Source organism: Mytilus californianus, unplaced genomic scaffold, assembly GCF_021869535.1.
Source record: "Mytilus californianus isolate M0D057914Y unplaced genomic scaffold, xbMytCali1.0.p SCAF_6, whole genome shotgun sequence".
Taxonomy (NCBI): Eukaryota; Metazoa; Mollusca; class Bivalvia; order Mytilida; family Mytilidae; genus Mytilus; species Mytilus californianus.
In genome coordinates this window covers 92169917-92186817 of record NW_026262712.1, presented here as the reverse complement: position 1 = coordinate 92186817, position 16901 = coordinate 92169917, and the positions used below count along the sequence as shown (strand labels likewise).

Genomic DNA, 16901 nt, shown 5'->3' with positions numbered 1-16901 from the left:
AGAGTTCCAAGTGGTGTAGTTGAAATCATCTCTTCGTAAATTTTACGGACGCCATCACTAGTTGGTTGACCGTTATGGAATATCCGTTTCACAGATGATAGCGGATATTTTCCAAATGTCGTAACTACAATACCGCCCACTTTTCCCCGAATGTGACATATTGAATTAGACTTATTATCGGGTTTGTACTAACATGAGCAACACGAAGGTTGCCACATTTGGAGCAGGATCTGCTTACCCTTCCGCAGCATCCGAGATCATCCCCAGTTTTTGTTGGGGTTCGTGTTGCTCATTCTTTAGTTTTCTATGTTGTATTTTGTGTACTATTGTTTGTCTTTTTCTTTTTCAGCCATGGTGTTGTCAGTCTATTTTCGACTTATGAGTTTGAATGTCCCTTTGGTATCTTTCGTCTCTCTTTTAGGTACAATGTTTTCACCAATTGCTTCGTTTTAATGGAAGAATAGAATTGAACTTGCAGTAAATGTCTTCTGTACTCATAATAGCTTTTGTTACATTTTGAGTTTGATACTCAAGAGTTATAAGATACCAAGGGCAATTGAAAACCTAAAGTTGAATAAAACCAGACAACACTTTGGCAAAAAGATAGAGAAAATACGATAAGACAACAAATAGTCATCAGACCTTATACAAAACACTTGATTGGGAAACACAAAACCAAAGAGTTAGCAGACCTTGCGTGTTCCAAAAGTGTATTATCGAAATGAATACAGTAAAATAACAAAAATACAGAACTCCAAGGAAAATTCAAAACGGAAAATCCTTTATCAAATGGCAAAATCAAGAGCTCAAACACATCAAACGAATGGAAAACAACTGTCATATTCCTGACTTGGTACAGGCATTTCATTATGTATAAAGTGGTGGATTAAACTTGGTTTTATACCTAGCTAAACCTCTCACTTGTATGACAGTCGCATAGAATTCCATTATATTGACAACAATGTGTGAACAAAGCAAACGGACATAATAGGTAAAAATGTCAAAAATTGGGGTACACTGAGCAGTCAACATTGTGTTATAATCTTAATCATTATAAAACAAATAACTATTTCAACAAAGAAAAACAAAATGGCATACAGACACTCTATAGACAAAGTACATAAACAAAAGTGAAAGACAAGAATACAAAAATGACCGTAGCGCAGTAACACAATGGCGGGATGTATAAGTACCGAGTCACGAATCTGAAGTAATCTGTAAACCTGTAAAGATTCATAACATAAAAATCTTTATATAATCAAACCTATTAAGTCATACTTATATAACCTGCGTCGGAATTGGTTTGATATACTCTTGACTGCATATGGCTATTATGTCGACTTAAAACCAATTTCAATTGTTCATCCTCAGAACCTAGCTTGGAAAAATTCCAAAAAGTTATTCCAAATCTGTCTAAAGTCATCTGTAACTGGTATAATTGAAAAAAATCTTATTGTTCGAATAATGTTAACAGTGGAGGTGAGAGTTGTGTACCGATGTTCAAATTTCATTAATCGATAGAGAAAAGGTAAATCAAAGTAACAAATAAAAACTGAGGGAATTGAATGAACTCAAAAGGGAGCGAGACCGGGTTCGTCTCCTGCTGTGATATGCATCACCCCCGTCTGAGTCAACATTCAGTCAAAATGAAACAATTGGGAATATGACACAATCGGTAAAATCACAGATCAGACAACTATTCAGGTATCTACAGATATATGACTGCGAAAACATGTCAGTAGTGAGTTGAGAAACCGACACACCGTATCGATAAAACTAATTGTGAGGGTGGTCGTAAAACTTATGTTTTGCGATTTCAGTCGTTCTTTCTCATAATTCTGTTGGAGTAGTTTTTGTGTAAGGGACAATAGGGTTAATGAAGTCTAGTATAGTGTGATGCATGAGCGTACTGCATTAATTGAGGTATGTAAACGCCATGCGATGGAGCAGAGGGTGTATTACTGATGAGTTGAAAATTGGAAATTTGGAATCATCACATTTGTCATAGACTCTAATTTAATGTCGTCCATTTGTGTCAATAAAACTGTTAATCATATTTGGTTGTTAAAAAGAAAAGAATGTCAACGTAGAAAGGTGATGCAAAGCAGTCACCGGAAAACCCTTTCGTAGACTCAAGAACACTAAAAAGCATTCTAATACAGGTGAACCGATGATTTACATATTTTTTTAATCTATGACTTGAAATCCAACAGACCTAGAAAAATCGTCATGATAGACTGTGATTGACTCTGCTTTTATATTTATGCGTACATCAGGTCATATGACCTACAGAATTTTTCGGAAATCATCTCGATGTATATGTCATCTAGTCCTAAATACAAACGAAATGTTGATACATTATAACAAGTCCATGTATTGTAAATTGTTTCTTTAGGACTTTTTGTAATTTGGATAGACGTTTTAGTATTTAATAAATTATGAGAATTTGAGTCAAATCGGTGAACATGAATTTGACAGCAAAAAGCCCTTTTAAGTTGCAATTGAACTTTAAATATTGTTATTGCCAAAAATGTATTCAACCAGTTGGAAAGATAGATTGAAATGAAAGGTTTATGAATCAAATGCATGCTGATTGAATTTTCAAAATGATTTCCATCGTGCTTTCATACTGACCGACTTTAACAATTACTTTATAACCAATGCGAACAGGAAGACACAATGTAGTTTTAGTAAAAAATAAAATGGTCTGAACTCCAAAAGGGTTAGATATAATTATAGTAATTAGCCATCATTTAAATAAAAATATTTATCACATCCTACAAAGTTATATGTAATGAGCACTACTCCTTAAAACAATAATAATAACTGGCGTGTACAACAATATCATCTAAACACCATTAAAATCAATAAGAAAAGGTTCATTTAACCTGAAATGGGGATTATGTAATTTTCATGATCAGAATGTTGATGATGATGCATAATCTGATCAGAAAAAAACATATATTTTAGGTTTCTAACGTACGAATATTTATAACACACTGAAAAAAAACCAGTTTGCGCATCAGCGAATTACTCTTTCCCTCTATTCAAACAAAATTACCTTTGGGTAAAAATGACTCAAACCCCCATTACACTAATTAGTAATATAATTTGAGAGCATCCGTGTATATTCCGGTATTTGAAGGCAGGTGTCATTGCAGATATTGGCCAAGTCAAGAGGGTTACTCTTAAAACAAAATAATATCTAGCATTAATAATTTTCTTGGATAATTGTTGAATCCTGTATAATTTACTCTATTTTTACAAAGGTTTGTTCTATGAATTAATAAATAAATTCAAGAGTATTATTAAGTTTTTTTTATCTTATTATTTCCCGTTTTTCCTAGTTTTTTAAATAATTTGATATCCATCCATAATGGAATAATTATTTGTTTTTGGTTATAAATGATATGTATGGCATATCTGAAATATGTGCTCAATATCTTCAGTAGGTTCATTGCAGAAAGTACATTTATTTGTTTGTTTTAATCTTATGATTTTGAATAAAAAATCGTTTTTGCCGAAGATTCTGTTAGTAAAAATCTTTCTTTTTGTGCGTTTACTTCCATTCAATGTAAGTAATTTAATAAGAAATTGAACAAATTCACGGCAAGGTTCACTCTATTCGTTCTTTGTCGTGCATTTTTACTTATTTCTCCATTCATCTAGAACGGTTGTAGAAAATATTACATCCAACAATCGAAAATAGTAATATGTGTATATATATTCTACAATTTCATACAAATAACATGCTCATATACGTTTCGAATATCACCTATAAATTTGTACGCCATCTAAGTTTCAAAGGCGCTATGAGAAGCCAGTCATAAGTTATATTGTTGTCCACTTAATTACAGTTTATGACCAGCTAATACATGTGCTAAGAACATCCGTCACGTTTGTATCTTTATTATTAAAACACATTTATTGACATAAATATGTAATAGGTTTATTCACAATCCGGGTAATGTACATGTAGATCCGTTAATGAAATGGTATAGTGAAAGTTTGTAACAAACGAATCTTTATTGAAAAGACTGTGTATGATGATATTAGAAGTGTTAAAATCATGGAGAAGAATCTTAATCAAGTATCACCTCCGGCATATTCAGAGCCAGAACCCTCTGATGTTGACACCAACCCTGCAATATATACTGGAGCTTCGAATATATTGACACCAGCGCACATAGCAGATATAGGTAAGTTGTTATCTATTGTGAAACATACTGATCCTATCATGGCCAAAAATAAAATAGAATCTTTTTTTCTTTCATTGGTATTTCCTGAATAACTATGTTAGAAATTGTCTTTAAGAGTCTCCGATTCATGCACATAACTATCAAATGAATGTTAAAAGGATGCATGGTATGTGGAAGAGGAATCATGCCAACGGAAATATCGTTCCTCCCATGGGGGCAAAGCATTCGACTGATTAATAAATTGGCGTATTTAATACGTTTTTGGTGAATTGGAATAGTCGGTTTAAATGCCAACGCATAGATTTTTTTCTTTGTTTCGCATCTTTCAAGAGCATATGGTTTTCATAATTTAAATATATAATTAATGCACTTGCTCGAACGTATACATAGTTTCATACACAATATACGATCATCATTTTAAAGGATACGTTACGTTACCCTAAATATTGTGGATTAATTTTTCTTCGTTGATTGAGGAAAAATTGTATTTTCTTGGGTATTTGACTCCGTTGTTTTGCCATTGCCTAAGTGTGCATACAAGCCTATAGAAAATGTGTACTTTGTTGAACACTAAAATTCGTGGTTCACCTAAACCCATGAAATCCACTAATATAGGTATCCTATGAATAGTTATGAACCCACAGTAGTCGGACTAGTTGAACTTGTTACCTTCTTTTCCGTAGAGGAAAAATAAATCATTCTGTTACTCCTGACATATTTCTTGTTTAATTACGCAATGGTATGACGGTGCATATTTTTTTTCTCTTAATCTATTTTTCTGCATAGACTACCACAATGTCAAAATATGAACCATTTGTACGTTTTCGTGAAATCTTCAAATTCATACTTTAATATTTACACGGAGAAAAGTAATACGCTTTCTACTACATGTACTTAAAGATTTATCGACATCGTCTGTATCAAACTGGAATATATTATCAATCGTTATAGTAATAGAAAACCATGATAAGCTTATGGTCGAGTTGCAGTTAATGTGTCATGTTACGGATATTTATAAGATTTTGATGTTTTAAGTTAAACTAAAAATCAAACAAAATATGCATATGTCTCTCATTTTCGTTAATATTATAGAATGAATTCCTTTCAAAATAGATGAATATTTATATAAAAAACACGTTAAATAAGTAAATGGTTCTTTGAGAACATTTATGACAGATTTTACATACATTCTTTGAAAAAAGTTAACCTATATTAAGGATTTTTATTTGATCATATATTAAAAAGCACAACAGATTGTTGAAAATTTTTTTGGATTTTCAGTTTAATTTCAACGTGCCAAAGTGATATGCGAAACTTCACCAAAATCTATGACATACCCCATTTACTCGTCCTTAACCCTAAGTTAAAAATTACCACATTTGTTCAGTGCTGATATGAATTTGTTTTCGACCTCAAATAATTCAAGTTACACTCAATATCTTTGCCATTATGGTAAAGATCTGTCTTCTTTTTTCGGTTTCAGGTCCTCCCCCAGCATACGATTCAATTCTTGTCAATCAGGAACCTCCAAAGACAAATGTACGACACGATGACAGGAACTTGTGGGAAAAGGTCCATGAATGGTTTGAAATGTCAAGTAAGTATATGTATTTAAGCTAAATAACTTAAAGGAATTCAGTGATGTACTTAAAGACTTTTCATTTTCCTATGAATACCAAATGCTCAAAATTTGTTCTGATATTGGAAGCCATCATTTAGATAAATCATTTGATTATTAATGAAAATTTAAAACGGAACAAACTTTCTGTGGAATCAGTATCGAAACGAAATGTAAATTTCAAGGCTGGATGTTTTATCGGCACTTTCTGTGTTCGTAGATTAAAATATGAAATGTGAATGTAGCGGCCAGCGTATATTTTTGTTATTCTATATTCAAATCCCAAACTGCAGATTTCTATATTTCCATCTAATAAATGGAGTAAAGTATTGTTTCTATATAAAACCTTTAAGGAATATTTAAAACGAGGCGAATGATACCAAAGGAACATTCAAACTCATAAGTCAAAAATAAACTGACAACGCCATGGCTAAAAAAGAAAAAGACGAACAACAGTACACAAAACACAACACAGAAAACCAAAGAATGAGCAACACGAACCCCACCACAAGCTGGGGGTGATCACAGGTGCTCTGGAAGGGTGAGGAGATCCTGCTCCACATGTGGAACCCGCCGTGCTGCTCATGTTAGTACAAACCCGTGGAAAAGGGGACGGGATTGTTGTTACGACAGTTAGAACATATTACATATAAAAGGAGCGAGACCGTGTGAGTAGACAGGGAGCGTCTCGTGCATTAATAATAAACCACTTTATAGCATCCAACTTTTTATTTTTTATCTTTATATCATGTATATTTTTTTATTTTTTTCTTAAATTTTCACAAATATGAAGTTTGTGTTTGTGGATGGTTGTTCAAATGTAGGCCCAATGCAGGTCTTAATATCGTCTTACAAACAAAAGTGATCAGACATACTAGATGTTCTTTTTAACGACACATTAGTTCGAATTTTGTATTTTATGTATGAAGCATCTTTGAATTGTACAAAAACTGCAACAAATAAAATATTTAAACTTATTTAACAGAGGAATCTTCAACTCTCAAGATATTTCAGCAAAACATGTTTTTGCATAGAACCTAATCGACCACCTATTTTGATGGCAAAATGAGTCCTGGGGACTTCCCTCTTTCTCTGCTACCCAATACGTTTGTTTACAGTTTGAAAGTTGCAATCAACTTTTTATTTGCAAGTTATCAAGGTTATTATTCTAAGACTGATGTATTTCTTTATTTCTTTTCTAAATTTCCTTAGTAATGCCCTGAAAACTAGCTAGGTTGACACATTTTTTAAAGAAAATTGGAAAGAAGGTGTATTAAATCCTGATACAAAATAAAACGCACCTGAGAAAAACAAAAGGCAAAGGAACAACGCTTTCATTGATGTTTTTCATTCAAAATTGCAGTATATCTGAAGATGGCACCGGTATAAATGTAAAACAAAAAATACAATTTTTCATGGAAAACACTAGCGTGGGGTAATGTCAACAGATTTCAGATTATAAAAGGCAAAGAAAACTTGGCATATTTAATGGCAATGTTTATCAATGGACCTTCACCAAAACTGAAGGTCTTCGATCTGTGGAATACATTAATTTCAAAATGTGCTTACATGTGGAAATAGGCAATCCGTTTTCACAAATTTGTATATCTGTACAAGAGTGATATACTAGATGTACACAATTTTCTTATAATGATAATTTAATAGCAATGTTATTTTTTTTCAGTTCTGCAACAAATTATTTGGTTTGGTGCTCTCGTCTTTGCAATAACTTATATTGTTTTCGGTAAGTCAGTCTTAAATTGATATGTACTTTAAGAAATGTGAATTAAATTACCTTTTGGTTAGATATTTCGCTAATTTCTATTTATACTTGATTAGACACAATACGTTCTCAGTACTTGCGTTAAAATGTTTAGGTGTCCATTTGTCGAATAACTGAATTACAGACAACTAATTATGGCATGCGTTATATAGTTATAATATTACATGTATATAATAATCAGTTTTGATTTATTATTTAAGGTTTGAAATATGATGGCAATTGTTCTCGAATACACTACGATGGAAAAGGAAAGAAGGTTGAAGAAATAGACCTTCCATCATTCATGAAAGCAGAGGGCGGAGTATTGTGTGCTTATGTTCTCTTTGTCTTTGGATGTAGATTACTTGGTATTTGTGATACAAAGCGGAAACAACGAATCAAAAGGGCTGATTTGGAGGGGAGAAAGAAATGTGGGGGCAACCTCTTTTGTATTTGGTTTTGTCTTTCCATCGCAAGTTTTGTTTTGTGTAGTATAGGTATGTATGTTGCACAACTTTTGATACTAGTATCGACTTTGACGGCAAAATGTACTGATCTTGAACTATGCCCATGATAACATTTACATACAACAAATACTACGTCATACAACTTTTTGTATACTCATGTCGGTGAAATTAATTTTCATAATTTGAAGTCAAATTTAAAAGTGTTTCATCTTGAAACGTTACGATACTGTTAAGTTTCCTCCCCGTTTCGACGGTATTAGTCAAGGAATTGACAATATTGCTTAATTTGAATATGTGTAACATTTTTTCGTTATCATTATCTGTTGACACACTTTTTGCTGAAACTGATTAGTTTAAACACAGACCACAGGGTTAAGAGATAGGGGGCAAATAAATGTCTTCTGGAAAAAAGGGCTTTACTGGTGCCAATTCCAAAATAATTAACTTTCATATGAAAATAGTGAAAAAAATAAATACACCAATTTGTTTAAATACGATTCCAGGATAAAATGCTCAACCTCTACAAAAGATTAAATGTAACTCATTGTTAGAATTAACATAATGTTAATTGCTTTTTTACAACAGTTTTTTAATCCTTAAATGTCTACTTAAAAATTTGAAAATCCTATCAAACAATAAAAATTGTAGCATGCACAATAAGTTATAACTTTACAGTAAAATAATTACTTCGAGTACAGCTTATAGGACTAAGTCAGATTATACATCAACATAGTTCTTGAGAAATGGGAATCAACGAGCTGTTTAACTCTTTTCCACTGACAACAGTTTTCTTTCCCCAGATTAATTGTAATACATAAATGCTTGTCGTTTCAAACATTCCATACATATTTTTTAATGTCTCAATCTAAATATAATTTTTCAATCCATCAATTCTACATACACAGTGTAGAACAAGCATACCTCATTGATCATTCTATTCCGTTACTTATAGTTCCAGACCATAAGGGACTCATAAAGAGTCACATACACCTAACAGCCATCATATCAAAGGTTAATGAACCTTTAAAGTAAACCCTGTAAGCCGAGACTGCATTCTGATTGTATCATAACTAATGCTTTGGTTAAAAAGTCCAAGTGCCTAGTATATAAAGACAACACCTGGATGTATATTCCGTTCCAATACGTTTTATACGATATTCCAGGGCTTGCATTTTCTATGGAGATTTCCTTAGTAGAGGTTTGCTGTTCGCATGGAAGCCTTGAACCAATTTCTACTGGTAAAGTTGAAAGTCAACTCTTTTTATGAGTTTTCAGGTAATCGTCATGATTTGATTATTGAATATCTGTCACCGATTACCACGTTTTCGCTTCACGTTTCATAACCCCAATCCAGTCAGTATTTCCTCGAATACAACTTATCACCTAATTTTTACTCATCGGAATTAACATGACGTGGTGGCTAGTAGAACAAAATAGTTTACTCGTCTGGAGTGAGTAAGCCACGGTGTCTTTGGTGGTTGGTGTTGCTAATTCTGTGATTTTCTGTGTAGTGTTTTGTGGTTGGTGTTGCTAATTCTGTGATTTTCTGTGTAGTGTTTTGTGGTTGGTGTTGCTAATTCTGTGATTTTCTGTGTAGTGCTTTGTGGTTGGTGTTGCTAATTCTGTGAAATTCTGTGTAGTGTTTTGTGGTTGGTGTTTCTAATTCTGTGAAATTCTGTGTAGTGTTTTGTGGTTGGTGTTGCTAATTCTGTAATTTTCTGTGTAGTGTTTTGTAGTTGGTGTTGCTAATTCTGTGATTTTCTGTGTAGTGTTTTGTGGTTGGTGTTGCTAATTCTGTGATTTTCTGTGTAGTGTTTTGTGGAATGTCGTATTTTGTTTTGATCATGATTTTAAATTTCCCATCGGTATATCGTCCCTTATATATCAGTTTCGTTCAGTTATGTGGAATATAACTGATGATTTAAGATCTATTTTGATCTGCATTCGCTTTCAAATGCACTGTGTTCCAGAACACAACGCATGGAATCTGCAAAATCTTTACACATCAGTTAAGAAACGTGTTATTTAGTTAAGATGTTAAACATAACGCAAATAAAAAGAAAACATTTGGAAACTTATGTAAAGCACATTTCTTGAAATCCATTCTGTAGATTAGGTTTCATCTGGTATAGCTTAATATAGGTATAAAATGGTTTACATGAAGGCCAGAATCGGTAACTTTGAAAAGATGGCTAGTCATTATTTTCCTAAAAACTTTTGAAACATAATCAAAAGCTTTGAACAAAAAAATATAACATCATATGATGATTTAAAAAAAAAACGTTCTTATTGGCACTATCATATCAGTTAATAACTCCCTTGATCCTATAGTAAGGGGGATATTCCATTTTGCGGTTGACCGACTATTGCAAAAATTACGGCACTATTCTTAAAAAACTTCATTGAGATAAAATCATACATAAAATTAAACGATTTCCGACTCTTATAATGCATCACTTAAGATCAAGGGGCAGTAAATGGATGTCACAAGTATTTGTCAATTTGCAAACATCTGATTATATTAAAATTAAATTAGTTCCACGACATTGGTATTAAGCACTTAAAATCATTTACAGAAGAACGATCTCATAAATAAAATGCTCAGTTTACCTAAATAGAAGTATAAAGTTTTCGAAAATAATGACTGGTTATCAATTGCCGGACAAATATGTTCAGCATGCCAAAATTTTCCATACCACTTTTATCGAATTGAAATAGTTGACATTCAATATGTACGCATATTAGTTCTGGAAGTTGATCGAATTTTTCTCTTTGTGTTTATGTATATGTGTGAAAAAATACAAGATAATATCATAGATAAATTAATAGTGGAAAATTGTTTGTACTAGTATTGATTATTTGTTTATATTTTCTATTCCGGGAGCATCAAAAGTTATCCCATTTTATAAATATGATGTCTCTAAGAATTATACATTCAACTGTGATTCCGAATTCTATAGCTTTTATCACAATGCCAAGATTGCACAGTTGGTCGTAGTTGTGACATATGCTGCTTACATTTTAATCGCCATCTTTATAGTCATTCCAAAAGGAAGTAAGTAATTATTTCTCTAACACTCGTTGGAGAGATATATTCCGAGAGAAAGTCGTAGATGACATGAATGTGAATGTCAGAAACAACAAATAAGTACAAAATTAAGTTATTTGTATAATATCTGATCTTGCACAAATAATTCCAGAAATATAAAGGTTGTCTGATTAATTAAACGCATAGAGTATGGATGAATTTGTTTGTATTGATTTACAATTTAAGCAGGTTATTATCACAGATTTGAACAAGGCCTTGTGTTGATATGTACTGGTTTTCTTCCCTTTTTTTCTCTTTCTTTTTAAGCGTCAATGTATCATGCATATGATATATGTCGCAGTAACTAAGACCTGCTGAACCCATGTATTTTCTGATTAATTTTATTCAATATCAAATTTTTGTTTTACATATCCCACAAGAAGTATACAACATGGTTTTGTTTTACATATAGCAATGTTGAGCATCAGAAAACTTGATTTATGTTCAATGTACGTAATCATGAACGTTTTACCACTTGAATCTTACGTCAGACAAATCGCGTTGCAGGTGCACTAAGTTATAAGCTTTGTAGATTTACTGTGCTTTTATTTAAGTTTTTATATTATTTAAATTTTCTTTCGGGATGTTAGCTAAAGGTAACCATTTCTTTCATTTTATATAATTTCAGATTATTGTCTAATGACTACTTTCACGTAATCAGTACTATAAGTTGCACGGTTTGAAGTTTATCATTATTATTGCTATACTATTTTATTACTTCGAATTGTCTACTTCCTTCATCTACAATAACAGAAATTTTCCATTTATCAATTATGAATAATTATTTTTGTATCACAGAAGTTTGGTTTGTACGACATAAATGGCGTCAGTGGGCCAGTCTTCTTGATGCCGACCAAGATGGCATTATCAGTACAGGTGACATGGAGAAGACCAACGCCAGACTAGACGCTCTTCGACGAGCAATTGGGGATAGAACGACAGCTCTAGATGCAGAAAAACAGAAAAAATGGTGGAACGATCATATATTCAAAAGGGGAGTCAACAAAGATATTTCTATCGACGGCTATATAAATTATCTTGAAGGAATTTATAATCCTGCGGATATGGAGAAAAAAATTCGCCCTGTTATCACTGGGTTTTTTAACTTTTTTACAACTCCTGACTTCCGGAAAAAGAATCTTCCAATTGTGGAAGAAGATTTTACCAAGTTCTGGATGATACTTACAAATATGGACGAACTCCATTGCAAGCGGTTATTTATTAGACATTTCCTGAATCCTTTGACAATGGCAAGTTTTCTTGAGGATTTTGTTGCCTTTTTAGCATATAATGATTTCTTTGATGAGAACACAACCAGAGTTCATAATATATTAAAACCTCCAGGAAAATAATAATTTATCATATGGTGTCCGCACAAAATAAAAATGATCTTCCGAAATTCAAATATACATTTAAATCAATGACTTCGTCTAGAAACATTTATATGACAATTTGTTCGGCAGAAGTCTTTTATTGCAGGTAGCTAGGGTTCATATTTATGACAATGAAATGAACAAATATCATTGACAATATATAGCTTTATGATGTGGTTCCTTTTATAATCTGTCATTTTTGAACTTACGTGTTGTTGAATAAATGTATTTTTCTATACAATGAGGAATTATGGTGTGTCCAAAGGTTTGTAAAAGTAAAATTACAAAAATGCCGAACTCCGAGGAAAATTCTAAACGGAAAGTCCCTTATCAAGTGGCAAATTCAAAAGCTCAAACACATCAAACGAAAGGATAACAACTGTTAACAACTGATAACAACAACATTTTTTTTCTGCCTTTGAAATTCCAAATTGACCAATATTAATGAATAGGCAACATGATAAATTTTGATTCTGATCTCGTAGTCGCATGTTCGATACGGTAACAAGAGTAGAATATGACGTTTACGAGTTTTACACATGTTTAATCCCGGGCGTCCGAAGAGTAAAGTTATCTCGTGTCACCAAATCAAAATGGATTATCAGAAAAGTTTGTCGAAGTGTAAGCAGATCCTGCTCCACTTGTGACTCCTGTCATGCTGTGTCACAACCAACAATAGGACACAATCGGAAAAATTACAGATTAAACGAATATCCTGGTACTAGTATCTAAAAATCAAAGACTGCAAAAACATGTCAGTTATGAGATGACACATAGACATATATAATAGGTGGACCAGTTCGTGATGGTGACAGCAAAACCTATGTAGTGTTGAATTCAGTCGCTGTTTCTCACAGCTCTATAGTAGTTTTTGGAGTAAGGAGCAAACACCTATTAACGAAGTCTGTAGAGTATGGAAATGCACCTGTGTAATTTATCAATTGATATGTAAAAAGTTAAATAAAAAAAATACTGAACTCCGAGGAAAATCCAAAACGGAATGTCCCTAATCATATGGCAAAATCAAAAGCACAAATACATCAAACGAATGGACAACAACTGTCATATTCCTGACTTGGTACAGGCATTTTCTTATGTAGAAAATGGTGGATTGAACCTGGTTTTATAGCGCTAAACCTCTCACTTGTATGAGAGGCGTAAGGAACATAGAACAGACCAATGATTATCCAAGATTTCATCCTTGGTAAGTTTCGTTGGTGTTAGTTGGTTTTCCGAGTGAAAGAGAGGCGAAAGATACCAAAGGAACATTCAAACTCACAAGTCGAAAATAAATTGACCACCCCATGGCTAAAAAGAAAAAGACCAACAGACAAACCATAATACACAAAACTCAACATAGAAAACTAAAGCCTGAGCAACACGAACCCCATCAAAAACTGGGGGTGTTCTCAGGTGCTCCGGAAGGGTAAGCAGATCCTGCTCCACATGTGACACCCGTCGTGTTGCTCATATTAGTACAAACCCGGTAATAAGTATAATTCGGTAGGTTGCATTCGGGGAAAAGAGGACGGGATTGTAGTTACGACATTTAGAACATATCCGCTGTCATCTGTGAAACGGATATTCCATGACGGTCAACCAACTCGTGATGGCGTTCTTAAAATTTACGAATGTATGATTTCAACTTCACCACTTGGAACTCTTGGTTTAATAGCTTCCTTGTGGGCAGCAACCCTCTATCAAGAAAATCATGAAAGGAAATACATGCCCTGGAATATCGCATCAACTGGGAGATATATAGTCCGTATGCAGGCGCTTCTGGAATATTGCTATATATAAATGGAAAGTTCGCAAATGGGAAGCTGAAATCATCTCCTTTGTCGTAAAGTTTTGTTTTCAACCGACCCTCATTGTCAATTTCTAGATGTAAGTCAAGATATAAGGCAGACTTAAGTGTATCTGTTGTTTCCTGTATTTCCCATTTCAAACTTAAAGACAAATTGAAAGAGTTGGTCCTGCTCTGTTTCATAAAAAAGAATGGCCAACGTAGATACAAGTATCTTGTTTTAGGGAGGGATAAATCCTACTTTGTAAAAAATCACTCTGATTGTAACAAAAAAATCTCTGAAACTGACATTATCAACAAAGTCACCAAATTTTGAATTATTTAGTGAGAGAACATCATCTATATAGCGGAAAGTAAAGTTAAAGGATACAGCTAACTTATTTTCTTTCTTCATAAGAAGTTCCTGTATGAAGTCAGCCTCATATGAATAAAGGAACGAGTCAGCAAGAAGAGGGGCACAGTTGATTCCCATGGGAATGCCGATTGTTTGTTGGAAAACACGTCCTCCAAACGTAACAAATATGTTGTCAATCAAGAAATCAAGCATCTTGGTAATGTCAGTTTCAAAAAGAGAATTTTTTGTTTTAATCAGAGTGATTGTTTAAAGAGTACGATTTATCCCTCCCTAAGACAAGATACTTTTATCTACGTTGGTCATTCTTTTTATGAAACAAAGCAGGGCCAACTCTTTCAATTTGTCTTTTAGTTTGGAATGGGGAATACTTGTGTAAAGTGTAGAAAAGTCAAATGTTTGAATACTATTGCAAGATGAAATAGTCTTAGATTGTATTTACTCTAAAAGATCATTGGACTTGTTTAGTATCCACATCTGATTCACGCCACCTTTAGAGTAGGTATAGTTTCACAATAACTTTGAAGCCCGGCTTTGATTGCTGATAAAATTGATGTTAATAATTTAGCAAGAGGTTTCGTGGAGCACATGGAAGACCCAGCAATATAACGTTGTTTGTAAGGACACTTATGTAGTTTAGGTATCCAATACAGTGAAGGAAGATCCAGTTCTTCATCTTTGGTTGAAATTCCAAAGGAACATAGAACAGATCTATGATTATCCAGGATTTCCTCTTTGGTAAGTGGCGTGGGGTATATGTTAAGTTTCAAAGTGAATTGTCAATACCTAATTCATTTATCAAGCAGTTTATGTAATGTGATTTACACACAAAAACGATGTTATTTGGGGATTTATCTGTGGGGACAACATATTTGTCAAGGAGGTAGGACAAGTGTTTTGCAACATTTGGTTCTTTAAAAATTGATGTAGCATGGGTATTCATAGACCCATTCAGTTTCTTAATTCTGATTTGTATCAACGACCTCACATCCTTAATCCATTCGGAAAGAGTATCTACGTCTTCTAACTCACGTTTAACCCATTACCTGGCATAATCCTCGACTGAATCCATCAGTATTTTGAAGTTGTGTTTCCAATTGATGGATTTAGGCTCACGATATTTCGGGCCTTTGGATAACACATTTCGCCTAGAAGTGTTATTGACAATGTTAAGGTCACCAGTAATAACGCGCCCAGCCGGATTATATATGAATGGGAAGGTCGCACAGGTGCAATAAGGAGGTTTAGACTTGAAGTCGTCAATATTGGGATCCTGCAACACGTGTTTTAATTGAAAATTTAGTTGCAATTGGTTTGGTATAGGTATAAGAAATGACAGGTAGACTGATGTTAAAAATAGGGAGGTATTTTCGAGTGAACTGATTTATGATGAAGGATATTGCCCAAGGTGATTGCATCGAGACGTTTGTTGGCAAAGGAAAGTTTTAGAAAGGATCTTTTCTCCTTTTCCAACGCGAACTGCTTTTAAAAGTCTGTGACTTGCAATATCCGAGATGGTATTGGTTTGAATGAGGGTTTGTAACAGTGGTTTCCAAACATAAGTTGTACAGACAATGAAGTTTTGAAATGGGTAATGAATAAAGCTTCATGCGAATGTGATGAATACCTAATGGCTTTTGTATAAATATCACAGAGAGTAGATGATGTATAATGACGATGACCATGACTGCGTCTACGTCGAGGAATAGAGTTGAAAATGTTCATCACATTCACTGAGCTACAGGAAGGACTAAATAAAATACATATACCATCAATTTTGTCATTGCAACCATATGGTGTCGCAGTTCCCAACTGTCGAATCCAGTAGTCTTCTTTTTGTCTACGGAGACGTCATAAACGTCATACAATGGGTCTGAGGGTATGTTACTTCTGAGAAATGGGAAGAGGACGATTGAAAAGTTGAATCATCACGTTTGTTGTAGAATCTAGTTTGACGTCATCCATCTGTGTCAACTTTGAGGAAAAGATCAAGATATTTAGCAGACCTTCTAGTTTAAATATTCTATTGGCATCAGAGTTCAATAATGGATAAGTTATGATAAATGGACATATCATACATAGTAAGGTGTCCTATGAAGATATTCTATTGGCTTTAGCTGTTCAATAATTCTAGATACATCATAAAGTTTAGGATAAATAAACGCTTTACTGTAGGGGTCCTATTAAGATATTCTGTTGGCTTCAGGTGTTCAAAAATAATAGAAAAAAAACTAA

The 16901-nt window shown here is 33.4% G+C and overlaps 1 protein-coding gene across 1 annotated transcript; it reads left to right on the top strand.

Annotated features, from left to right (window-relative positions):
* The first annotated feature begins 4028 nt into the window (after positions 1-4028).
* Positions 4029-13838, top strand: LOC127704705 (uncharacterized). Its single transcript, XM_052208840.1, has 6 exons — positions 4029-4199; positions 5683-5796; positions 7502-7561; positions 7801-8068; positions 10920-11101; positions 11933-13838. The coding sequence occupies exons 1-6, from the start codon at positions 4070-4072 to the stop codon at positions 12484-12486; spliced, it is 1308 nt and encodes a 435-aa protein (XP_052064800.1). The 5' UTR covers positions 4029-4069; the 3' UTR covers positions 12487-13838.
* Positions 13839-16901: the final 3063 nt, after the last annotated feature.

What these genes read in the sequence shown, in the direction of transcription:
- LOC127704705 (XM_052208840.1), top strand. Translation starts at nt 4,070, where the DNA reads ATGGAGAAGAATCTTAATCAAGTATCACCTCCGGCATATTCAGAGCCA. An exon ending in TGAATGGTTTGAAATGTCAA is followed by an intron (nt 5,797 to 7,501) that starts GTAAGTATATGT and finishes ATTTTTTTTCAG; the next exon opens with TTCTGCAACAAATTATTTGG. An exon ending in AATAACTTATATTGTTTTCG is followed by an intron (nt 7,562 to 7,800) that starts GTAAGTCAGTCT and finishes TTATTATTTAAG; the next exon opens with GTTTGAAATATGATGGCAAT.